General features: G+C 42.2%; 2 protein-coding genes across 2 annotated transcripts; both read right to left on the reverse strand.

The window, feature by feature from the left end:
* Positions 1-282: 282 nt before the first annotated feature.
* On the reverse strand, positions 283-13,264 carry LOC106564955 (tensin-4). The gene is made up of 13 exons (XM_014131509.3): positions 13,133-13,264; positions 9,747-10,016; positions 6,157-6,523; positions 5,594-5,940; positions 5,368-5,463; positions 4,976-5,107; positions 4,371-4,463; positions 3,725-3,802; positions 3,495-3,557; positions 1,744-1,915; positions 1,545-1,613; positions 1,339-1,365; positions 283-1,210 (listed from the first exon to the last, which is right to left on the reverse strand). Exons 2-13 carry the CDS (start codon positions 10,003-10,005, stop codon positions 1,078-1,080), a joined length of 1,836 nt encoding a protein of 611 aa, XP_013986984.1. The 5' UTR covers positions 10,006-10,016; positions 13,133-13,264; the 3' UTR covers positions 283-1,077.
* A 1,927-nt stretch (positions 13,265-15,191) lies between these two features.
* LOC106564996 (C-C chemokine receptor type 7) lies at positions 15,192-23,815 on the reverse strand. The gene is made up of 4 exons (XM_014131549.3): positions 23,508-23,815; positions 17,211-17,257; positions 16,539-16,954; positions 15,192-16,163 (listed from the first exon to the last, which is right to left on the reverse strand). Exons 1-4 carry the CDS (start codon positions 23,521-23,523, stop codon positions 15,509-15,511), a joined length of 1,134 nt encoding a protein of 377 aa, XP_013987024.1. The 5' UTR covers positions 23,524-23,815; the 3' UTR covers positions 15,192-15,508.
* Between the last annotated feature and the right edge of the window lie 1,760 nt (positions 23,816-25,575).

The following is a 25,575-nucleotide window of genomic DNA, read 5'->3' on the forward strand; positions in this document are numbered from 1 at the left end:
GTGGATCTTTTGAAACTTAAAAACACGCTATTAAGTGTCTATAATCAGCACAATTGCTTTCATTGCGTATTATTAATATTATTTAAATTACATAGTTATGTTTCAGTGATATATTGGGGGGGACAAATCATATTTTTCCCAGGATGGGGGGGTCGTGTCCCCCCCGTCCCCCCCGGGATTTCCGCCCCTGGGTATGGGTGCACTCTGCAGGGACAAGACACAAACACTCTTGTCACTTGAAGTTTATTACTATCCTAAATATCAAATAAATATGACAAAATATGAAATAGATACGTTTTGTATTTAATACACAAGAATATACAACATCTGAGAAAATAGATATGATAAAGTTAGTGCAGGAAAAAATATAATTCTTGTCATGAAGCATAGCAATAGGCTATACATAATAAAATTACCCATATTAGGGCCAAATCTAACTTGCATGCCCATAACTCGCATTTTCTCATGCATTAGTGTAAATGGGAGAGTTTTGCCAAAATGCAAGTGACACATGGATCTCAAGCTAGAATTTGGCCCTGAGAGGATATCTCTACTTATCTAATGAACCTCTAGTGCTTTCAACCTCGTTATGATAACTACTACAGATTTATATCACAGTTTCCTGTAGAAATGAAGATAGCTCCAGTTACTGTGCCATCCACATAACCAGGGGGTGACTATTAAATAAGGTACTGATCTACAGCTCATCAGCAGTGTACTTTGTGGAACCCTTTCCATCCAAACTATACAATGTTATAGCTTGCAACATCTATGACCTATCGATTTTGAACTCTACAGTATCTTCCTACCTTGTATGAAATTAATTGGGGTACCACTTTTTTATGAACAGACACCACAGTCTTAGCTTTGGTGGAAATAAAGCTTTTTGGCCTCAGTGGGTCATCAGATCTGCAACATGCTACAGGAATCCCTGTTACGTGTCTTTATGACACATCAGAGTATCTGTATCAGGTCTGGCTCTGGGCGCCCTCGTTGACGGAAGTGACTTAAAGGGTTTCCGGCATTCAGTCTGGTGATATTGTCTTATCTCACCTTCCCAAACTGGACAGAGTGAGGTTATGGTTTGAAAATGATGCCCTGTGTCAACTCAATGGTCGGATTACAGGGCTGAAGAGGGTCGTATTCTGCGAAGACGTGGCACACATTCTCCATACCCGCTTCAGTGCCCTTTGCCACTATACCAAATATCCTGGAGGGGGAAAAAATTATCAAAGTTGGATATTTGCCTACATTGTTGTTAGCTTTCCTTCACAAAAGCATACCTATTATAATATGGGCATATGCATGCTGAAGCTATCTAATAATGAAGAACATTACCTTGCTGGTTTGGAACTCTTGTGCCACCTGTGAAGATAAAAGGGGTATAATTAGAGATTAAAACTATGTTTAAAAATGGATAGGGATACAGTCCATTCAAGTGGACTTTATTTCTGATTTGTAGGACCAGAGTTTTTCCTGACCACATGACCTTACCAGGAAAACGCAGGGCCCTTAAAAACAAGCTTTTGAAAGAATCAACTCACAGTCTCTTGTCTGGATCTTCACCACTGTAGCTGAGCAGGTGTGCAGGGTAATGACGTCTGAAGAAGAGTCTAATGGGAACACACACATTCATCAGATTTCATTTAATCAAGAAAGGTCTTACAAGTCATTACAATAATTTGAGCATCGTTGAATGCTCAAAAGAAAATGTAATTCAGAAAAATTCCATATTTTTCTTACTTTCTCTGGATGTCTGTCAAAGTGACACCTTTGGGTGACACCTTCAGGTTGACTATGGTGGGTGTGATGGTGCCCTGGGCCATCGTGAAGGTGGAGGACACAGCCTTTTGTACAGCGCACGGCCCTGTCAACATCTCAGTGGGGATTGCACTCAGGTAGAGGAAATTGCAAGCTAGGGAGAAGACAAGAAAGATCATTAATTAACTTGAGAGAAGAGAAACCAGTGCGATGCTTTTCATCACAGCTGTCTACTGCGGCATGTAGGACAGGAGGACAACCACTACATTGCACTGCAGATTTCTACACTTACCAGTCATTTCCTAAATATTATAGGAGTCCAAATGCTGTGTGCAATGTAGCCTACTGTGACTGTTTATACTGTAGCATAAATTATTTCATGCAAGAAGTTGCGACATTGTTGAAGCTTGTGTTGCACTCATACCGCACTGTATAAACTCTGTCCAGGTTAGGCAGATTCTTAATTAATAAGCAGGTGAGGAGTTTTTGTATGAGAGGCAATGAGAGAGCTGAAATTAGGCAAGATAAACATGAACTGCTATTTTGATACGTGCTGCTTATTTGATCAAATATAAGTTTCATAACGTTTAGGTTGTTACTAGTGTGATTCACGTGACATCCTGGCAACTTCGAGAAAACTTTATAGAGTTGTCCCTGTTGAAATTCGAGACGGTCTATGCATATTGAGGCTAGCATAGAATCTCACTCTCCATTGAACACAGGCAGTTGACGTCAATACCCCTCATCGAATATTCAAAATAGTTTTTGAATAACTAAATGTATCCACCAATCCAAAAAGCTCTGTGGGCAACGAATCCATTTTTGAGCAGTAGATATATATTTTGTCAATACCGTGCTTCTACACCTGCATTGCTTGCTGTTTGGGGTTTTAGGCTGGGTTTCTGTACAGCACCTTGAGATATCAGCTGATGTAAAAATGGCTTTATAAATACATTTGATTTGATGATATCCACATTTCTGGCTGTATCAAGAATACTGCGATGATCCAGATAATTAGCGGGAGTCGCGAGAGGTCAGGTGGTCACCTCACCTGTGAGCTTTCTTGGCATGCACGGCTTGGGAATCCCTAAAAACATGCCACTTCAATTCAAGTGACTTTTTGTAGTAGGTTAGAAAGCATTTTCGCTAACCCTTAAACCGCTGCTTAAATTATCCTAGCCTACTACACCAAAGTGTTGTATCAAAGTGGCGTGTTTTTAGGGAATCTCTGCACGGCTTATCTGAAGATGACGTTCGCTCACTTTGTAAACATTTAAATATGTTCCTAAAGTATATTACGGGGAAAATAACTTAGTTGAACTGTAACAAGTTCAAGATAACCAATGCAGAAATGTTTACCCTTTATGGGAAAAGATTGCAGTATAACTGCAGTATGCTGCAATTCTTTCTTCCAAAATACCACAGTCAACTGCATTTACTGTTCTTTACTGCAGTTTCAAAACTGCAATATTTTTTTGAAAGGGCAAGTTTACTCAGGTAAGCCATTAACAGATCATTAGCTAATATTACAATGAAACGCTGGCTACTATAGCTAGCTAGCTTGGACTATTTCTTTAGCTAGTCACCATTAAGGCCTACCAAACGTGTCCATGAAATGATGTTGTTGCATGTTATTCTTTAGAGACAGAATAATATAAAACTAGCTAGCTGATAGGCAAATTGATACCACAACTAGATAACCTAATGATGAATGCTGGGGGCACAATTCTCACCAGTCTTGGTCTTGTCTTCTGGTGCTGACCTTTCAGTTGTTCCCTCCTGTCCTTTGTTCAGATCTGTAGACCAAACAGATACTATTCAATTGCCTGGTTTAGAGATAAAAAGGTTGTCTTATATGTGGAATATGCGATTATTCACATCATCATACAATTTATGTAAACATCATCATCTGTGGCTTGTTGCCTAATAGATTTAGGCTATTTGCTAAATTATTATAGCATACCATGTGACTGGAGCAGAAGTTTGCAGGGTAGGGCATATGCAGTGATGGTGTGTTGGAAGACCAGGGCAGACAGACTACCTGCAAGGGGATTAAAAAAAACAGTCCAGTTGTTTTAACTAAAAGTGGTTGAATGTACATATCAAATGATAAAGTATTAATGTTGTTTCAAGGAATGTCCACAAGAGGGGATGGGTGATCCTTCTGAGTCATGGCCTTACATCCATGCATCAGAGTAGCCTTGATGAGGCAACAACAAAGCAACCTCGACATCACAAATGTGTTTGAGATCTACATAGATTATCACAATCAGACTCAACTTTGTTTTTTGTTTTTCTATAGTGCGATTGTTTGAGTTGCGGTACAGCCAATATAAATCTAATCTACTTTCTTTCTTACAGGACATAGGATAGAAGCCCACATCTCTCAAAGCCCTGAAAAGCAAACAGCTCCATCCCTCTGCCTCCAAGTTTTCAGGACACCGACCAGACATGGCTGACTCAAGTCTTGTGATTCATGCTTCTCCTAAACCAGGATGTGGGCCTTTTGTCAATATTGACAGATTGTTCATTCATGGTAAACAAAGAAGTATGGGATTGATAGATTGTCACACTATGAATGAACAAAGTTGATGTAGCCTACTTCTTACCAAAGTATGGTTCCTGTGAAGAGCCCTTGATACGGACGCCCTTGGCCGACGATTCAATGAGAAAGTGCCTCACGAGCTCTGAGCTGCCCTCCGCTACAATAAAGAAGCCAAGAGTCAGGAAAATAGACAAGGCAGATAGGCAGTGTAGTATTTACTGTAAACGACTCTGATATGACAGTTAGATAACGTACGGACAGATGCCTTTGATTCTACTGTGACTGTGGTATTGTTGATGATGTGGTGTTGTGATAATAGTGTAATATTGATAATAGTTACTGTTGATATGAGAAGCCAGGATTTAAACACTATAATCAAATTCTGGTAATTAAATGCTATGGAGTGTTTGCACTGCCACAGAGGTAGACATTATGAGTAATGAGCGGCCTCCGGTTGCACCACAGATTTCAGGATAAACACAGACATACCAAACTCACTCTGCTACTGACTTGAGTGGGCAAGTCCTATCAGGTCTTTTCAAGACACACTGGTATTGATTGTGTGCTTTAGTTGTGTACACTCTGTTTATAGGACTGTGTGATGTGGTGTGTGTGTGGTTATTCTGAGCAGCAGTGTTGAATGGGGAGAAGGACTTCAGGATTGTTTACCTGGTTGGCCAGTAGGGGATATATTGATGGGCACCTGGTCCACCTTCATAGCCAGCCCGAAGGAGCCTCTGAAGGACGTGCTGTCTCTCACCACGAAGGTCCCCGGCTCCTTATCGATCACTATGGCCTCAGCTACAATCACACAGGTACAACAGATACAGCTCAGACAGTGCAGGGTTATCCCCATAGAGTCACCATTGTTTGTCATTCTGTTGTAGACCGAGTATTAATACAATTATTCATTTTAGTCTAAGATAACTTTGGGTTTTCTGTTTAAACATAAATTTGCTTTGCGTCTTTAACTTAATATAGGACATAAAATGCAACAACGTACATACAGTTGTGGCCAAATAATATAATATATACTCCCCATTTCTTCTCAAAATGCTTACCCTGAACTCTGTTGATGTGTGGGCGGAACCAGAACTGAGAAGTGTCCATGACAAACTTCATGGAGTGCTGGTTGCCTTGGAAATGGCCTTGGAAAGCTGAGGGACCATGAAAATAAAATGCACATTATTTTATTATTGAATACGCACAAACCTTTTCCCAGCAGAGGGCACTGGACAGAGATTTTAGATTTTAAACAGATTGACGAGGATCATCATCAGGACTCACAGTGAGAGGGAGATGGCGAGGATGGCCTGGAGCTGGGCCTCTGCTTGATCTGTACGTCTGGGACCATTGCCTCTGGAGGTGACTGGGGGCTGAGCTCCCGCTCTGGAGCTCCGTTGACCAACACCACAGGGATGTCTGTCAGTGAACCGGCCAGGGAGGCAGGGCTGCTGTGAGGGCTGCTGTGGATCCCCTGGAAGTGGCCGAGTGGTGATGGGCCGGTCGGCAAAGGCTTGTTGGTGAACGGCCTGGTCGAGGACCTGGACACGTCGCTGAAGGAGCTGGATGTGCGGTAGAGGAGGAGAGACTCGGGGCTGTCGCCTTCACTGTCACTGAGCAATGACTGATAGCTGTGGAAGGGAGATGAGTTGAAGAGAAGATGTTTACGGCACTGTGGAGTCCAGACAAAGGATTGGTAGAGCTGTCAAGTGTCAAACTGTGACAACACCAGTTAGTGTTGCTCTATGGAGTCAAGACTGGTCTAACTTGCCATTATCTTTGCATAAAACTAAGATATTAAAGTAATTTCCAAAAGCATGTATTAACAGAGTGTGAAGGGGTCTGACCTGCCCATTATGTAACTGGTTTCTGAGCCGGGCGACGTGGAGAGCATCGAGACGGCACTGTTCCTGTGAGAGTGTGACATGCGCAGGGTGACTGGGGATGAACACATGCCCACATCGCCTCCCTGCATTGAGGGCAGCCGCCGGCGGACGACACTTCCACACGGCAGTGGGGGACGAGAGGAGGCATCAGAGAACACCAGGGAGCTTTGTGGGCTGCACCTGGAGCCAGAAGCAGAGGAGAGTGGGATGGGAATGCTGCAGGAGGGGGAGACGGAGGAGAAGGAGGAGGTGGAGATGTTCCTTGGAGAACCGCCTCTGGGGACCAGCACACAGTTGGAGACGTCTTCATCTGGAGAGGAGAAGTCATCTGGAGAGGAGGGAGAACACCAGAGGAAGTTGGAGCAAATGGTGCTAAATATCGAATTGATAAAGGGAATGGAAAACCTAATAAGTCTATGCAATTTCTTATATTGTTAATGTTATGTTATCTCAGAGGAGAGAGGAAGAACATCCAAGAGAAGTGAGAAAGGAATGTTCAGTGGCCTTTTCGGCGAGCGATAAGTCACACAATTCATGGGATTTTTTTCTTGTGTTTCTAACATACCGTCACTTACAAGAAGTGATCACACACATTTCAAATTGGAGGTCTTAAACGTTTCCTTCCCAATAATATGAATGAGAAGGGTTGAAATAGTCTTCTTGTGATCAAAAATCATATCCATTGCGTACCGTTACAGATAAAATGTATTGCCTTTTCAAGACCCACATACTCTACAGTCAGAGCAGATTGTGGAGACTCGTTTAATCTCATACATGTACTCACTCATACATCCCATTCCTTTCCCTTCTATGGCTGTGTGTCTGTATTAGATGGGCGTGGCTTTATTATGTCAATACTACACTGAGTACACCAACATTCAGAACACCTTCCTAATATTGAGTTGCACCCCCTTTTGCCTACAGAACAGCCTTAATTCGTCTAGACATGGACTACAAGGCATCGAAAGCGTTCCACAGGGATGCTGGCCCATGTTGACTCCAATGCTTCCCACAGTTGTGTCAAGTTGGCTGGATGTCCTTTGGGTGGTGGACCACTCTTAACCAGTGACATCAATAAGGGATCATAGCTTTCATCTGGATTCACCTGGTCAGTCTATGTCATGGAAAGAGCAGGTGTTTGTAATGTTTTGTATACTCAGTGTATACCACACAAGTGTTTTCCTGGGAGGCTAATGACAGAAGGTTGAAATTCCTCCACGTCATGCAGGCTTTAACTTGTTCAAGTTAGTTCCGACCCTCCCTATTCAAATACACCAAGCAAACACTGTTCCTGCTGTGAGGGTGAAAATGCAGTACTTTGCCATGGAGAATTTCCTAGATAAGTTTCAACTTGTCCCCCAAAAATGTTGTCTGACTGTATGATCTACCCGCCTGTCAGTAACGGCGGGAACCTATTGAAATAGATGAGTCTGTTGCTCCATGCCACTGAGGTGAGGTGTCCTGTGGTGAGGGTGAGTGAGAAGGGCGGGCCACTGTTATGTAGTGACGAGACTTAACGTGGAACGGTGACAAGTACTAAGGGGGAGATCCATTGATGAGTAACAGTAACTACACTGCTCAAAAAAATAAAGGGAACACTTAAACAACACAATGTAACTCCAAGTCAATCACACTTCTGTGAAATCAAACAGTCCACTTAGGAAGCAACACTGATTGACAATAAATTTCACATGCTGTTGTGCAAATGGAATAGACAACAAGTGGAAATTATAGGCAATTAGCAAGACACCCCCAATAAAGGAGTGGTTCTGCAGGTGGGGACCATAGACCACTTCTCAGTTCCTATGCTTCCTGGCTGATGTTTTGGTCACTTTTGAATGCTGGCGGTGCTTTCACTCTAGTGGTAGCATGAGGTGGAGTCTACAACCCACACGTGGCTCAGGTAGTGCAGCTCATCCAGGATGGCACATCAATGCGAGCTGTGGCAAGAAGGTTTGCTGTGTCTGTCAGCGTAGTGTCCAGAGCATGGAGGCGCTACCAGGAGACAGGCCAGTACATCAGGAGACGTGGAGGAGGCCGTAGGAGGGCAACAACCCAGCAGCAGGACCGCTACCTCTGCCTTTGTGCAAGGAGGAGCAGGAGAAGCACTGCCAGAGCCCTGCAAAATGACCTCCAGCAGGCCACAAATGTGCATGTGTCTGCTCATACGGTCAGAAACAGACTCCATGAGGGTGGTATGAGGGCCCGACGTCCACAGGTGGGGGTTGTGCTTACAGCCCAACACCGTGCAGGACGTTTGGCATTTGCCAGAGAACACCAAGATTGGCAAATTCGCCACTGGCGCCCTGTGCTCTTCACAGATGAAAGCAGGTTCACACTGAGCACGTGACAGACGTGACAGAGTCTGGAGACGCCGTGGAGAACATTCTGCTGCCTACAACATCGTCCAGCATGACCGGTTTGGCGGTGGGTCAGTCATGGTGTGGGGTGGCATTTCTTTGGGGGGCCGCACAGCCCTCCATGTGCTCGCCAGAGGTAGCCTGACTGCCATTAGGTACCGAGATGAGATCCTCAGACACCTTGTGAGACCATATGCTGGTGCGGTTGGCCCTGGGTTCCTCCTAATGCAAGACAATGCTAGACCTCATGTGGCTGGAGTGTGTCAGCAGTTCCTGCAAGAGGAAGGCATTGATGCAATGGACTGGCCCGCCCGTTCCCCAGACCTGAATCCAATTGAGCACATCTGGGACATCATGTCTCGCTCCATCCACCAACGCCACGTTGCACCACCATTGGTTATTTTTGTGTGATTTTGTTGTCAGCACATTCAACTATGTAAAGAAAAAAGTATTTAATAAGATTATTTCTTTCATTCAGATCTAGGATGTGTTGTTTCAGTGTTCCCTTTATTTTTTTGAGCAGTATATATCCATCACAATTACTGTAACCTCATTCAGTACATCCCACGCCATTTTCTTTGGTTGTCTAAGAATGGATACTTCTATATATGGGATTGTGCTCACTTCTGTTTTTCAGTTGTTCAGACCATGTCAGACAGTGACTGTTAAAGGTTGACTGTATTTAAAGCACCGCTGTGTGTCTGCCTCAGATGTTCTGGGTGTGGTATGTTTTTTTGTCAGGGCAGTAACCCCAGACAAATGTACTCTATTTTGTAACATTAAACTGATGTGAAATTATGGGTGGATTTTTTACATAGCCCCGGGCCATGGGTACATGAATGGGGCACAATGGAAGTTGTTAGGTTCTCAGGCTTGGTCTCCAGCCAACGTAACTGCAGATGTTTCTAGCCATGTTTAACGACGGAAAAGTACCCTAGGTCTAAACTCCTTCATTGACATTTTTATATGTTCAAAACTGTTGAATTGAATGATCGAAAGTAATTCCGTAGGCGTAGGCTTCCTGACAGGTCTACGTAGAAATATCAATTTAAGAAAAAATATATGTAGATAAACTATAGTTTAAATAAAGCATGTGAGCTTGTACTGAAAGAAAGTAAATAGGCCTAGCCTATATTACAGCATATGAATAACTATTGGGCTTTACATGCCCTCTCTCACTCATTGTCCTACCTGTGTGGAGGCTGCTGGACTGGGACCTCTTGTTGAAGTGGATGGGCTCAAACGTGGGGTCCAGTTCCAGAATGAGCTGGTTCAGGTTATTTAGGGAGATGTCCAGGTCATCCTGTTCACTGCAACTCCCATTGGGGTCCATCATGGCACTCGGACTGCACCCCAGAGCCGCCTCATGAGCGGAGTCCAGACAGGTACTCTGACCCACCCTCAGAATGTGATTGGGTATTATGTGGGACATGGCTCCAGCTATAGGCATCACGTAAATCTCTGAAACAGACACACCAGTAGGATTAACTCACTCTAATATATCTACTGCTGTAAATATCGTTCTTAGTATAGCTTGTGTAAATTCATCCGATGCATATACAGAACCAGTCAAAAGTTTGGACGCACCGACTCATTCAAGGGTTTTTCTTTATTTTTTAGTATTTTCTACATTGTAGAGTAATAGTGAAGACATCAAAACTATGAAATAACACATATAGAATCATGTAGTAACCAATAAAGTGTAAAATATATTTTACATTTTAGTTTCTTCAAAGTAGCCACCCTTTTCCTTGATGACAGCTTTGCACACTTGGCATTCTCTCAACCAGCTGCAGCTGGAATGCTTTTCCTACAGTCTTGAAGGAGTTCCCACATATGCTGAGCACTTCTTGGCTGCTTTTCCTTCACTCTGTGGTCCAACTCATCCAAAACCATCTCAATTGGCCCAAGCAAGTCTCTTTTTCTTATTGATGTTCTTTAGCAGTGGTTTCATTGCACCAATTCAACCATGAAGGGCTGATTCACGCAGTCTCCTCTGAACAGTTGATGTTGAGATGGCTGTTACTTTAACCCTTTGAAGCATTTATTTGGGCAGCAATCTGAGGTGCAGTTAACTCTAATGAACTTATCTTCTGCAGCAGAGCAAAAAATGGGTCTTCCTTTTTGTGGCGGTCCTCATGAGAGCCAGTTTCATCATAGTGCTTGATGGTTTTTGCAACTGCAATTGAAGAAACTTTCAAAGTTCTTGAAATGTTCCGCATTGACTGACCTTCATGTCTTAAAGTAATGATGGACTGTCATTTCTCTTTGCTTTTTTGAGCTGTTCTTGCCATAATATGGGTTTGGTCTTTTACCAAATAGGGCTATCTTCTGTGAACACCCCTACCTTGTCACAACACAACTGATTGGCTCAAACGCATTAACAAGGAAAGAAATTCCACTAATTAACTTTTAACAAGGCACACCTGTTAATTGAAATGTATTCCAGGTGACTACCTCATGAAGCTGGTTGATAGAATGCCAAGAGTGTGCAAGGCTGTCATCAAGGCAAATGGTGGCTACTTTGAAGAATCTCAAATAAAAATATATTTTGATTTGTTTAACACTTTTTTTGGTTTCATATGTGTTATTTCATAGTTTGGATGTCTTCACTATTGTTCTACAATTTAGAAAATAGTAAAATAACGCAAACCCCTGGAATGAAAAGGTGTGTCCAAACTTTTGACTGGTACTGTACATATAGATTGAATTTGGATTACTGTTACAGCGCTTTTTGAGTTGTTATTTGGATTCGCTCCCACGTCCCATATTAAACTTTGATTTGATTATAGGCGAGATCACTAACATTGGTGTGTCAATGGGATTAATGGCGGTTATTACACTGTGTAAAACTGACCTAAATAGGACAGCTGTGCCTACCCTACACTTGACCGTTGCTACTGTACAAGTTATATTACACTTTGCTAAAATGTACATGTATGTATACACATCTCCATTACAGAGAAAATGTTTAGTTACCCACCAGGGAAAAGTTATTAAAACTGTCTTGTTGTAAGGAACGTAATTTCAACCAGAGTTGCCTACTAGCAAAAAGCTGTCAGTTAAAGGACATTGCAATTCAACAGAACCCAGGTAGAATGCTCAGTACTAAAAGTTCAGATATTGTAGATGATTTACACGTTTGTTTTATGATTCACATCATATTGCTTTTTCATTGGATGCACACACATTGTTATCGTGACACAATGTTATCTTGAGTGAATTAAGTTAAAATATCACTCTTCCACATTGTGTGAACTCCACCCAGCCTTTCCCAGTCTCAATAGACCTGCAGCTGTCCCGTGAACTATACGAACCTTCCACAAACTTTCATTGTATTGTTGATAGTATAGTCAACAAAGGTCAACTCTTTGTGAGCCCAGTGAAAGGAGCTGCATCTAAATATGAGTAATACTTAATTATATGAGATCTGTTTACTGTTGGCTTAACAGCTACTGGCTATTAACAAATACTCATATCCTTCTCTTCAGGTTTTCTGCCTACCAGTTCCTTACCAATACTGTGGTTAGCTTTACAGCATCACACATGCAAGAGTATAGGTAAGGGCCATAGTAATTTTGAAAGTTACATATTTGACCTAGAAGTATGACGCAGTCTCTTGACAAAGTTAAAGGTTTGCTAACAGTGATAGTTGAGGGGATAAAGGAAGCAGTCAGAGGAAGGGTGTGGATTGTGTAAGAGGGAGATAGTCTCTACCCCCTCCTCTCCCACATCTCAGACAGGGCAAGGCACCTAGTGAGTCACAGGGCCTGAGGGAGTCGCCATGACAACACAACCCTTGTTGTCCCCCCAACACTTCCATTGCTGATACAGCAATCAGAGACCATACGTTTTCTATCCTGATTTACCACTGGTATTTACAGCAATTAAAAGATGTACAGATGTTACATCTAAGAACTGCTTCCTATTTTCTTTTATTTATCTTTATTAAACTAGGCAAATCAGTTAAGAACAAATTCTTATTTACAATGACGGGCTGCCCCAGCCAAACCCTTCCCTAACCCGGACGATGCTGGGCCAATTGTGCGCTCGGGAGGCCCTATAAAGACCCCCTTTAGTGTTGCTGTAGTGTACAGTAGCCTACTATTTCCACATTCCAGACAGAGTGAGGAAAGTTGATGCCTGAGGCTCACTGTTATGTGACACACTTCAACATCGTTCTATCAGCCTTGGGGGCAACACGTACTGTAGTTGCAGTAGCATGAGGTTGTAGCATTAGATTGCGACCCTGCGAAGGACGTCCAATCTCTATGTGCAGGTAGCATGTGCATGAGGTCCTGACCCACCTTCACCGCAATATACTTAATAGAATAATAGATATAAGTCTATTACTGAAAAATCCCTACCCTAACATTTGGAAAAACACAATTATCTATCATTGATGAATACAGTACTAATGTTTTATGATACTTGTTTGCATAAATCTTTTTTTTCTCCAAAGTGTAACAGCAGAAGTATAAGTAAACACAGTATACATATTCTAATTAAATGCATTCTTAATCTCCCTCTGTCACGTATGAGATTCTGTATTCTGAAATATCGTTGAGGTATCTTACCTTTTTTTGTTGTTCTCTTGTCCTCAATGTGTAAGGAAAGGGATTGTCTATATCCCTGAGGTTTCAAAGTAAATTAATCCAAGAGTAGAATGCTTTTATTGATAGCTCCCAACTCCTCCTACTCTCATCCAGCCAGCCGACTGTTTCACACGCCCTTGCTTGCAGCTCTAATATTCTGGGTTAGGTCTGATGATGTCATCAATTGTAGGATATTAATTTGAGGCAGAAACAGGAATTATAAATTATTATGAGGAATATAATTCATGGAGATTTTGAATTTTCTAAGTGGATTTTACAGATCTGTAACTAGAATGAGTGAAATTTAAAGGATGGGTAGTGTTCTAGAGAACACATTCGTGAAGAGGGCACGAGTGTAACCCTTGTCTTTTACTGTATTTATTTGTGCAAATTTTGCACTCAGAGATAAAGTAAATTGGCCAACTTCCATAAGCTATACATTTTATGTTGAAAGACAATAAATGTTCTATAAAACTTTCTTTTGAATTATCCATGTCTTACAATTGATCTCCATGTCTTTTAGCATCTGTAAAACAAAATGCTGTGGAATCAATAAAAGCTTATCTTATCACTATTATAGTTGTTAGAAAGGAGTGTTAGGTAACTTTCAGAAAGGATGTAAAGGGATAACCCCTTTCTTACAAACAATAGCCTATTGTCATTTGCATTTCTGGGGAACTGAACTCCCAAGGTTTGTTTTGAAACGAGTAAGTGAATGAGACGATGTCTGACTTATGCTAACCTCCTCTGTAACCCCCTAGTTTGAATGCAAACAATTTATTAGCCATGCCGTGTGATGTTCTTTTTGTCCTGTGGAAGCCTTCAAGGTCACACTTTATTTGGATAGTCCATCTGTAGATGCTCCACAGACTATGCAAATAAAGTGTTATGGGCTTCAAAGACCCATATTGAAGCAAGGTACTGTAAATTGGTTGAAATCTAACGTTAAATAGCCTAGAAGTAGGGTTCCCACATGAAAAAATACTACAGTTTACTACATATATATATATAATTCTATAGTAAACTGTAGTATACTGTTAATCAGTTCAGTAAAATTCAAAAAATTCAACACACCTGGTCTTCCAGGTCAGTTAAACCAAAAACATGAAGTGCCTGTGGCACTCCAGGACCAGGGTTGTCTACCCCTGCTGTAGAATACCATACCACACTGTAGAATCCCTCGATCATGTGTAGTACTTAATATAGAATGTTGTAGTATATAGTAAATACTACAGTATTAACCTCAAAAGAAGCACTGTAGTAAATACTACAGCAATGTCAGTAAAAACACTACTTGTTTTACTCTATTAAACACTGCAGTGTTCAATTTGCATATACCCTGCCCATTCCCCTCCCCTGTATCGCAATTTGTGCCACCCATAAGTGAGAAACATACATGCCAAGTATAGACCATATATTAATTTCCCTTCAGGTTATTGAAAAGAGCAGAAGCACTGAACTAGCTGTTCAGACCCCAGTCCTACCTACTTACAGGTTATGAAAAATGTGCTGTTTTAGTATTTCTCCAGTAGGTTTCTTGAAGGAGAAAGCCTCCACTTCTATTTCAAAGATAGTAAAACAAAAACACCATGTCTGCAAAAACAGTAATACTACTACAGTATACTAGTCTTCAAAAACACTACAGTAAATACTACAGTATACTACAGTCTGCAAAAACACTACAGTAAATACTACAGTATACTACAGTCTGCAAAAACACGACAGTAAATACTACAGTATACTACAGTCTGCAAAAGCACTACAGTAAATACTACAGTATAGTACAATATGCAAAAACACTGAATTAATTACTATAGTATATACTTTTTTTTACTTCAGTATTTATACTATAGTTAACCGTAAATACTACAGTATACAGTATACTACAGTAAATACTACAGTAAAGTATGCAAAAACTCTGCAGTGAATACCACAAAAACTACAAACTACAGTATTTATACCATAGTATACTTTAGTATTTTTTCATGTGAGTTGTTGAACAAGTGGTCAAATGAGACCAGAGTACACCTTTTTTGAATTCCTATTTATTTACAATACTTTGGAAATAAGACTCAAAACAACACAGAAATAATACGAAGACATTGAGCATTTTGAGTATTACATTGAGTATTACATTGAGTATTACATTGAGTATGGTACAGACTTGATCTAAATCAATACCTGGTGGCGACAAGTAAGCTACCTGATACATTAAACATATATGTCCTTTAGACCTTTTCAGTGACCTATAGAACACTTACAAGAAAACAATTGAAATATAATCAGAAATAAACATAAGCTGTGTACAAGGTCTTGTCCATGTTGAAAAGGCTGACAGATTAGGCAGCATTGGCAGCTTTAGGGGGAGAAAGTGGTTGTGGTCTCGGTTTCCATGGCGGCCGCTGAGCTCTTCTTGCCGCAGGTGTACTGGAAAAATCTCTCCTGGCTCATACAGCCCAGATCCTTCAGCAGCTTCAGGAGGTCGCGGCGGAACTTCACCCCGATGAACGCATACACAAAGGGGTTGAGGCAGCACCTCAGGAAAGCCAGGCACTGGGTGATGTCAGAGGCGTAGAGGAGGCTGTTGTCGTAGATGCAGTCCTTGCTGCCCCCCTTAGCCGCGTCGAGAGTGGTCAGCAGCAGTACCAGATTATAGGGCACCTGGCAGAGCAGGAAAACCGCCACCAAAGTGAAGATCACCTTGATGGCCTTGTTCTTCTCAAAGCTCCGGGCCTGGCACAGGGTCTTCACAATGGCGCCGTAACAAAAGGCCATGATTAGGAGCGGCAGAACGAACCCCAGGACCATCTGGCTCACCTGGATGGCCACGCGCACCTGGTCTGAGCCGGCGGTGTAGGGGGTGCAGGTCTTGTTGCTGATGTTGGTGTAGGACATCTCGGGCACAGAGAAGACCAGCGCCATCACCCAGATGACCACAGAGGTCACCTTGCTAATGAACACTGCCATGGAGCGGTGGCGGTGGGCAGAGACGGCCTTGGAGATGGCGAAGTACCTGTTGGAAAAATGACAAAAAGTAGGCTTTATATAGCAGGCTCATATAATATTTTAGTGAACCATATACAAATATTTACAGAGATAGAAGCAGATCAGCCTATTCGGTCACAGCAGAGATAAGAACAGATCAGCCTATTCGGTCACAGCAGAGATAAGAGCAGATCAGCCTATTAGGTCACAGCAGAGATAAGAGCAGATCAGCCTATTAGGTCCCAGCAGAGATAGGAGCAGATCAGCCTATTAGGTCACAGCAGACATAGGAGCAGATCAGCCTATTAGGTCACAGCAGGATGCACACTGCAACACGTTTCAATCAGGCTTTTATTTAACCAGGTTAGTCTTTGAGAACGCTTTCTCATTTGCAGTAACGTACCTGTCCACGCTGATTGAGGTGAGGAGGAACATGCCGCTGTAGAAGCTGACCTTATAGATGGTGTGCATGGCCTTGCAGATGAACAGCCCCAGCACCCATTCCGTCATGGAGTTGGTCGCCCAGAGGGGCAGCGACACGGCGAACAGCAGGTCGGCGATGGACAGGCTGAGCAGGAACACATCGGTCCCGGTCTTCAGCCGGTTGAAGTAGACGTAGGTACCAATCACCAGGATGTTACCGACCAGACCGAGGAAGCAGATGAAGGAGTAGAAGGTGGGCATGAACCAGGAGCGGAAGTAGCGGTTGGATTCCTTCTGGCATTGCTGGGTCCAATACTCATAATCCAAGTCAGTCTTGTCCATAGTGTAATCAGTGATGAACTCTGTAGTCATTTTTTCATTCTGAGAAAAGCAAGTCTGAAAAAAAGGCAATGGGACATACTGTAAATCAGGATAATTGATGATTGACTGGTGTAATCGTATGCCTTGAATTCTAATAAAATGTAATTCAAATAGATTAATGTTCAGGTTCAGGGAACTGGTTCCAAAATAAAGCAGACACAATGTACCCTGCATCTGGCCCCTTGATAAACTGGCATGCTTTCAGATACTTCATACAAATGATATTGTATGATATGGTATACTGAAGACTATGTTCATCCATTGTTCTTACCTCAAAGTAGGTCCAGATCAGCAGAGCTGGTACTAAGATTCGTATATCTGAAAATCAGATAAGGTGTGGTTAAAGCTCTAGAGTATCAGTTGATTGATAAATAGACTGATATGTTAGTTGACTACAGTGCCTTGCAAAAGTATTCATCCCCCTTGGCGTTTTTCCTATTTTGTTGCATTACAACCTGTACTTTAAATTGATTTTTATTTGTATTTCATGTAATGGACATACACAGAATAGGCCAAATTGGTGAAGTGAAATGTAAAAAATTACTTGTTTAAAAAAATTCTTCAAAATGGAAAAGTGGTGTATGCAAATATATTCACCCCTTTGCTATGAAACTCCTAAATAAGATCTGGTACAACCAATTACCTTCAGAAGTCACATAGTTAGTTAAATAAAGTCCACCTGTGTGTAATCTGTGTCACATGATCTGTCACATGATCTCAGTATATATACACCTGTTCTGAAAGGCCCTAGAGTCTGCAACACCACAAAGCAAGGAGCACGACCAAGCGGCACCATGAAGACCAAGCAGCTCTCCAAACAGGTCAGGGACAAAGTTATGGAGAAGTACAGATCAAGGTTGGTTTATAAAAAATATCTGAAACTTTGAACATCCCACGGAGCACCATTAAATCTGTTATTAAAAAATTGAAAGAATATGGCACCACAACAAACCTGCCAAGAGAGGGCCTCCCACCAAAACTCACAGTCCAGGCAAGGAGGGCATTAATCAGAGAGGCAACAAAGAGACCAAAGATAACCCTGAAGGAGCTGCAAAGCTCCACAGCGGAGATTGGAGTATCTGTCCATAGGACCACTAAGCCGTACACTCCACAGAGCTGGGCTTTACGGAAGAGTGGCCAGAAAAAAGCCGTTGCTTAAAGAAAATAATAAGCAAGCACGTTTGGTGTTCGCCAAAAGGCATGTGGGAGACTCCCCAAACATATGGAAGAAGCTACTCTTGTCAGGTGAGACAAAAATGTAGCTTTTTGGCAAAACGCTGTCGGGCGCAAACCCGACACCTCACATCACCCCGAGAACACCATCCCCACAGTGAAGCATGGTGGTGTCAGCATCATGCTGTGGGGATGTTTTTTATCGGCAGTGACTGGGAAACTGGTCAGAAATTAAGGAATGATGGATGGGCGCTAAATACAGAGAAATTCTTGAGGGAAACCTGTTTCAGTCTTCCAGAGATTTGAGACTGGGACAGAGGTACACATTTCAGCAAGACAATGACCCTAAGCATACTGCTAAAGCAACACTCGAGTGGTTTAAGGGGAAACATTTAAATGTCTTGGAATGGCCTCGTCAAAGCCCAGACCTCAATCCAATTGTGAATCTGTGGTATGACTTAAAGATTGCTGTACGCCAGCAGAACCCATCCAACTTGAAGGAGATGGAGGGGTTTTGCCTTGAAGAATGGGCAAAAATCCAGGTGGCTAGATGTGCCAAGCTTATAGAGACATACCCCAAGAGACTTGCAGCTGTAATTGTTGCAAAGGTGGCTCTACAAAGTATTGGCTTTGGGGGGATGACAAGTATTGCACGCTGAAGTTTTCAGTTACTTTGTCTTATTTCTTGTTCGTTTCACAATAAAATATATTTTGCATCTTCAAAGTGGTAGGCATGTTGTTTAAATGAAATGATACAACCCCCCAAAAAAATCTCTTTTAATTCCAGGTTGTAAGGTTACAAAATAGGAAAAATGTAAAGGTGGTAAATAGTTTCGCAAGCCACTGTATAAGAACAACCTTTGGAAAGAGTTCAAGACACGTCACTTATGATGATGCATAGGAGTTGATGTCCCTTGTTATTAGCAGAAATTGTTTTTCTAAGTGTCAATAATGAATTTCAGTTGTCTCAACTGTTAGGTATTTAGCTTGTACCGCAGGATTCCCCAATAAGTGGCAAATAGTCCAAATTCATCCCACAGGTGATTTTATTTTGCCCCCAAGTTTTCTGAGCATAAAGTGTTTGTTGTTGGAAATCAGCTCAAAGTGCCTGCTAGTTGTCTGAAACGCCGTGCCTCCAGCTCGCCTAGATACTCACTGGACCCTATGATCACTCGGCTACACATGCCTCTCCCTAATGTCAATATGCCTTGTCTATTGCTCTTTTTGTTCGTGATTTTAGTATTTTTTTCACTGTAGAGCCTCCAGCCCTGCTCAATATGCCTTAGTTAGCCCTTTTGTTCCACCCCCCACATATGCGGTGACCTCACCTGGCTTAAATGGTGCCTCTAGAGACAAAACCTCTCTCATTGTCACTCAATGCCTTATCTCCACTGTACTTACATCCTACCATACCCTTGTCTGTATATTATGCCTTGAATCTATTCTTCCGCGCCCAGAAACCTCCTCCTTTTACTCTCTGTTCCGAATGCACGAGACGATCAGTTCTTTTAGCCTTTAGCCGTACTCTTATCCTACTCCTCCTCTGTTCCTCTGGTGATGTAGAGATAACCCAGGCCCTGCAGCCCCCAGCATCACTCCCATTCCCCAGGGGCTCTCATTTCTTGACTTCTGTAACTGTAAAAGCATTGGTTTCATGCATGTTAACATTAGAAGCCTCCTCCCTAAATTTGTTTTATTCACTGCTTCAGCACACTCCACCAACCCAGATGTCCTAGCCGTGCTGAATCCTGGCTTAGAAAGGCCACCAAAAATCCTGAAATTTCCATCCCTAACTATTATTTATTTCTGACAAGATAGAACTGCCAAAGGGGTGGAGTTGCAATCTACTGCAGAGAAAGCCTGCAGAGTTCTGTCATACTATCCAGGTCTGTGCCAAAACAATTTAAGCTTCTACTTTTAAAAATCGACCTTTCCAGAAACAAGTCTCTCACCATTGCTGCGTGTTATAGGCCCCCATCTGTGCCCAGGACATTGATCACCCCCCATCTATCTTCTGAGTTCGTACTGTTAGGTGACCTAAACTGGGACAAGCTTAACACCCCGGCCGTCCTACAATCTAAGCTAGATGCCCTCAATCTCACACAAATGATCAAGGACAAAACCAGGTACAACCCTAAATCTGTAACCATGGCACCCTCTTAGATATCATCCTGACAAACTTGCCCTCTAAATACACCTCTGCTGTCTACAACCAGGATCTCAGCAATCACTGCCTCATTGCCTGCGTGTGTAATGGGTCCGCGGTCAAATGACCACCCCTCATCACTGTCAAACGCTCCCTAAAACACTTCAGCGAGCAGGCCTTTCTCATCGACCTGGCCCGAGTATCCTGGAAGGATATTGACCTCATCCCATCAGTAGAGGATGCCTGGTTGCTCTTCAAAAGTGCTTTCCTCTCCATCTTAAATAAGCATGCCCCATTCAAAAAATGTAGAACTAAGAACAGATATAGCCCTTGGTTCACCCCAGACTTGACTGCCCTTGACGAGTAAAAAAACATCCTGTGGTGTTCTGCATTAGCATCGAATAGCCCCTGCGATATGCAACTTTTCAGGGAAGTCAGGAACCAATATACTCAGTCAGTAAGGAAAGCTAAAGCTAGCTTTTTCAAACAGAAATTTGCTTCCTGTAGCACTAATTCCAAAAAGTTTTGGGACACTGTAAAGTCCATGGAGAATAAGAGCACCTCCTCCCAGCTGCCCACTGCACTGAGGATAGGAAACACTGTCACCACCGATAAATCTACGATAATCGATCATTTCAATAAGCATTTTTCCACGGCTGGCCCTGCCTCTACCCCGGCCAACATCTTAGCACCCCCTGCAGCAACTTGCCCCCCCCGCTTCTCTTTCGCCCAAATCCAGACAGCTGATGTTCTGAAAGAGCTGCAAAATCTGGATCCCTACAAATCAGCTGGACTAGACAATCTGGACCCTTTCTTTCTAAAATTATCCGCCGAAATTGTTGCAACCCCTATTACTAGCCTATTCAAGCCTACTCTCTTTCGTATCATCTGAGATCCCCAAAGATTGGAAAGCTGCCGCGGTCATCCCCCTCTTCAAAGGGGGAGACACTCTAGACCCAAACTGTTATAGACCTATCGCCATCCTGCCCTGCCTTTCTAAAATCTTCAAAAGCCAAGATAATAAACAGATCACCGACCATTTAGAATTCCATCGTACCTTCTCCACTATGCAATCTGGTTTCCGAGCTGGTCATGGGTGCACCTCAGCCACACTCAAGGTCCTAAACGATATCATAACCACCATCGATAAAAGACAGTACTGTGCAGCCGTCTTCATCGACCTGGCCAAGGCGTTCGACTCTGTCAATTACTGCATTCTTATCGGCAGACTCAATAGCCTTCTCAAGTGACTGCCTCGTCTGGTTCACCAACCACTTCTCAGATAGCGTTCAGTGTGTCAAATCGGAGGGCCTGTTGTCCGGACCTCTGGCAGTCTCTATGGGGGTGCCACAGGGTTCAATTCTCGGGCCGACTCTTTTCTCTGTATACATCAATGATGTCGCACTCGCTGCTGGTGATTCTCTGATCAACCTCTACGCAGACGACACCATTCTGTATACATCTGGCCCTTCTTTGGACACTGTGCTAACAAACCTCCAAACGAGTTTCAATGCCATACAACACTCCTTCAGTGGCCTCCAACTGCTTTAAAATGCTAGTAAAACTAAGTGCATGCTCTTCAACTCTGGGCGGTCACTACTCTGGGCGGTTCTGACCTAGAATATGTGGACAACTACAAATACTTAGGTGTCTGATTAGATTGTAAACTCTCCTTCCAGACTCACTTTAAGTATCTCCAATCCAAAATTAAATCTAGAATCGGATTCCTATTTCGCAACAAAGCCTACTTCACTCATACTGCCAAACATACCCTCGTAAAATTGACTATTCCACCAAACTTTGGCTTCAGCGATGTCATTTACAAAATAGCCCCCAACACTCTACTCAGCAAACTGGATGTAGTCTATCACAGTGCCATCCGTTTTGTCACCAAAGCCCCATATACTACCCAACACTGCGACCTGTATGCTCTTGTTAGCTGCCCCTCACTACATATCTGTCGCCAAACCCACTGGCACCAGGTCATCTATAAGTCTTTGCTAGGTAAAGCCCCGCCTTATCTCAGCTCACTGGTCACCATAGCAACACCCACCCATAGCACGCGCTCCAGCAGGTATATTGCACTGGTCATCCCCAAAGCCAACACTTCCTTTGGCCGCCTTTCCTTCCAGTTCTCTGCTGCTAATGACTGGAACGAATTGCTAAAATCTCTGAAGCTGGAGTCTTATATCGCCCTCTCTAACTTTATGCATCAGCTGTCAGAGCAGCTTACCAATCACTGTACCTGTACACAGCCAATCTGTAAATAGCACATCCAACTACCTCATCCCCATATTATTACTTACACTTGCTCTTTTGCACCCCAGTATTTCTACTTGCACAACATCATCTGCACATCTATCACATCTATCACACATCTATCACTTATTTTTCTACTGTATGATTTACTGTATGTTTGTCTTACTCCATGTGTAACTCTGTGTTGTTGTTTTTGTCACACTGTTTTGCTTTATCTTGGCCAGGTCGCAGGTGTAAATGAGAACTTGTTCTCAACTGGCCTACCTGGTTAAATAAAGGTGAAATAAAAAATATATATAAAAAAATCTCATGATCAGAAAACTGGAAATTCTCAAACCTTCAAAACAGAAGTGACTCGGTTACAATACGTATCATGAGTGAACAGGGGCTGTACCTGCAACCATCTCAGTCTTACAAACCTGGTTCCAGTTTCAGTATTTCTATACTCAATTGATTTGAAAGACTTAAAAAGTGAATTAACAGTTCAAAAACATTAATTAAACAAGGGCAGCAGATGTCAGCGATTCACAGATATTGTGTTAAGAAGTAGAAGCTCAATTTAATGATTACAGCCTACTGTAGCTATACAGCTGTATGGCTTGTTATCAGCCTTTCCATCTTAGCACCCTACATCACATACACTATGTTCACCTAACGGAAGCACATTTACTATTTTCGTATTTTATTGTCTACCTGCATGCAGCAATTGACTGGACACAATGTTTTGCTAAACTTGCCCCATTGTAGTGCCTTTTTAGTAATTTAATTCAATATAACCCCTACTTGTACAAAACATATTTATCTATTTATTTATTGGACAAATAAATCTTAGAACAAAACATATTTATAATCCTTTTGATAAAAGTGTTTGTTCTTATTAGTTGAAAAATTGCAGGAAGCTAATATCCTATGAATAATTAACTATTTACGATGTTTAAATCACTTTTCCACAGTTATGAAATTGTATGAAACATTGAATGATGTGCTCACCTTTGACAGCGGTCATGTTGATTGAGAGTTACTACTGCACTTTCTCTCAGTACACAGGTTGTGGAAGTAGATAGACAGCCCGCTAGTCTAGATGAGGCTGTGTGAGGCGCTAGTTTCCCCTTTGAACTATACTAAACAAAGTGCCCCTGGTTCATAGTTCCTCTCCCGGTATCTTGTAAAAAACAATGATTAGGAATGAGAGTGAATGCAAATGTTGTTGGTTTTACGCATTGTGCAAGAGTGTGCAGGAAATTGACGAATGAACAATTTGAGGTATTATAATCTATATGACTGTACAGAGAGATAGAACTTCATCCCGCTTGTAGTTGATGATTTACTCCCTATTGAACGTTGCTGTTGAACTGTTGCATACAGCTATTGCACACTATGAGAGGAAATTAGTGTTCATGTTGTTCAGCACAGACACTCAGACACACAAAGATCTCAGTAACCACAATGGTTGAGGGAAAATATATTGTCGGTTCTATTTTCAACACACAGTCAATAGAAAGGTAACACGGTTACGCTTGTGCTATTGAGACTTATTTATCTTTGTAGTCTACCGTGAAGAATAGGCTACATCAGTTCATTGAGAACACAATATATAGTTCCTAAATTGGTATAGATTTGTTTTCTCATCTCGCCATTACAACCCCATTACTTTAAAAAAAAAAAATATATATATATATATATATATATATATATATATATATTTCACCTTTATTTAACCAGGTAGGCAAGTTGAGAACAAGTTCTCATTTACAACTGCGACCTGGCCAAGATAAAGCAAAGCAGTTCGACACATATAACAACACAGAGTTACACATGGAGTAAGACAAACATACAGTAAATCATACAGTAGAAAAATAAGTCTATATACAATGCGAGCAAATGAGGTGAGATAAGGGAGGTAAAGGCAATAAATAGGCCATGGTGGCGAAGTTAATACAATATAGCAATTAAAACACTGGAATGGTAGATTGGACAGTAGATGAGTGTGCAAAGTAGAAATACTGGGGCGCAAAGGAGCTAAATAAATAAATACAGTAGGGGAAGAAGTAGTTGTTTGGGCTATTTATAGATTGGCTATGTACAGGTGCAGTGAGGGAGATAAATGTTTCCAGTTTCAGAGATTTTTGTAGTTCGTTCCAGTCATTGGCAGCAGAGAACTGGAAGGAGAGGCGGTGACAAGTGAGACATAGTAGCGTAGTGTGTTACCAATTGTTTTCTTGGTGACTATGGTCCCAGCTGCCTTGAGATCATTGACAAGATCCTCCCGTGTAATTCTGGGCTGATTCCTCACCGTTCTCATGATCATTGCAACTCCACGAGGTGAGATCTTGCATGGAGCCCCAGGCTGAGGGAGATTGACAGTTCTTTTGTGTTTCTTCCATTTGCGAATAATCGCACCAACTGTTGTCACCTTCTCACCAAACTGCTTGGCGATGGTCTTGTAGCCCATTCCAGCCTTGTGTAGGTCTACAATTTTGTCCCTGACATCCTTGGAGAGCTCTTTGGTCTTGGCCATGGTGGAGAGTTTGGAATCTGATTGATTGATTGCTTCTGTGGACAGGTGTCTTTTATACAGGTAACAAACTGAGATTAGGAGCACTCCCTTTAAGAGTGTGCTCCTAATCTCAGCTCGTTACCTGTATAAAAGACACCTGGGAGCCAGAACTCTTTCTGATTGAAAGGGGGTCAAATACTTATTTCCCTCATTAAAATGCAAATCAATTTATATCATTTTTGACATGTGTTTTTCGGGATATTTTTGTTGTTATTCTGTCTCTCACTGTTCAAATAAACCTACCATTAAAATTATAGACTGATAATTTCTTTGTCAGTGGGCAAACGTACAAAATCAGCAGGGGATCAAATACTTTTTTCCCTCACTGTATGGTGACCAGCGAGCAGAGATAAGGTGGGACTTTACCTAGTAGGGTCTTGTAGATGACCTGGAGCCAGTGGGATTGGCGACGAGTATGAAGCGAGGACCAGCCAACGAGAGCGTACAGGTCGCAGTGGTGGGTAGTATATGGGGCTTTGGTGACAAAACGGATGGCACTGT

This window comes from Salmo salar, chromosome 12 (assembly GCF_965601325.2).
Source record: "Salmo salar chromosome 12, fSalSal1, whole genome shotgun sequence".
Lineage (NCBI taxonomy): Eukaryota > Metazoa > Chordata > Actinopteri > Salmoniformes > Salmonidae > Salmo > Salmo salar.